Here is a 1,508-nt window from a genome sequence, read left to right as displayed (position 1 = left end):
TGCTCACTAGGAATGACATCAGGTTTGCAGGGGTCAGCTGCTGACTCAGGTCGAAAATTCTGCTCTCACTTTTGCTGGAGGGCAAGAGAAACCATTATGGATGAAGGAACTATAAATTTCATAAAATAATCCCAATCATGATAAATATGTTGTCAAATCTTAGAAAGGGGCAAAAATCATTCTAATATCAAACATCTTTAATGTATAGACTTTACAAACTTTTATCACACATCTAACAAAATGTAAAATCCATAAAATTATCATGAAAGACAAACTAACACTCATCCCACTCACTGGACGTGCGGGTGAACAATGATGGTTGGGAGCGCATCAAAGTGCAGGTTCCAGGGAAGCGTGTTGGTGGCAACATTAATCCTGGCAAAGGTGATGTTGGGCAGGTGTCTGGCCGCCTGCGCCACAGCCATTAAAACATGGCCAACTGTGGTACAGGCAGCACAGTTCCCACTGTAGTGGAGCACCACCACCATCTGAAAGGGAAAGAAAAGTGGTGTTAGCAGCTCAATTTTATATATGTACTTTTATGAGCTAAGAAGAATTGAATAAAGGCAGAGGGCTGTGTAGCTTCAAATAAAACTTGATTAAAACCAACTGCTGCTTTGTTTCTAACCCCATTGGTGATCCCACAATGATGAAACTTGTTCCTCTGGAAAGTGGTGCAACCTCTATTCCAAGCCCAGACATCTTTGCTGATAGTGCAGCCGTGCATCCCTACAGTTGAAACAAGTGCCTGTACCTTGACAGAATCTATTATTACCATCCACTGTAGAAAAATGTCCATTCTGTCATCATATGTATTATGTGAGAGCCAAGGATGACTTGGAGAAATTCTACAACCTCTGGGTGGACTCCCCTGACATGGTGGTAGTATTTGCTGGACTGGCTCAGAATGTGCCATAATCTGTTTCCATTTTTGCTAGCCACAAGTGTGGTTGTTGAGATGGACAAAGACTGAAAGTGCCTTCTACTAAATGATCATTTCATGGGTCACAGGCCAGCAATTAGTGGCAGTCAAATTTAATTTAAAAAGACCAACAAAAAGTGAGGAGTCCACTGAAGCATCAACTTCCATTCCATGAATATATGCAGGAAATGATGCAATGGCCTCTGAATAGATGTATAATACAGCAGACAGATGTATAATAATAGGAAAGTGCAAGCTTGTTGCCAAGGTGTTGGCAACAACCACATCCTACTGTCTGATATTTTCCATAAACTTCCCTCAAACTCTAGACACCCCCCCAACTTCCCCACACTCCACTACCTACCTTTCCTGGCTCCTGCGTGACCTCTGCGTAGTCCCGAGACGTCAGCTCCCGAATACACACCTGGCCCTCCTCACACCTTGACCCTCTCACCGAGCCCCCGGACAGCATTGTCCTGCAAAGAAGGTGAGATGAGGCGAAATACAGAAAAGGATGGCGATATGTGATATAATAATGATTATGACTGCCTAAAACAAATAATGTATACTATGAAAGTGGACAGAC

The 1,508-nt window shown here is 42.9% G+C and overlaps 1 protein-coding gene across 1 annotated transcript in view; it reads right to left on the bottom strand.

Moving 5' to 3' along the window:
- The window catches only part of LOC119592739 (thioredoxin domain-containing protein 11-like), a gene marked incomplete at its 5' end in the record, with an annotated part of 15,463 nt that overhangs the window by 796 nt on the left and 13,159 nt on the right, over positions 1–1,508 (bottom strand). The window contains 3 exon segments of the mRNA XM_037941675.1: positions 1–74; positions 295–488; positions 1,287–1,398. Coding sequence (XP_037797603.1) covers positions 1–74; positions 295–488; positions 1,287–1,398 — 380 coding nt within the window.

This window comes from Penaeus monodon, chromosome 30, assembly GCF_015228065.2.
Source record: "Penaeus monodon isolate SGIC_2016 chromosome 30, NSTDA_Pmon_1, whole genome shotgun sequence".
NCBI lineage: Eukaryota > Metazoa > Arthropoda > Malacostraca > Decapoda > Penaeidae > Penaeus > Penaeus monodon.
This window is presented reverse-complemented; position numbering and strand designations above follow the sequence as displayed.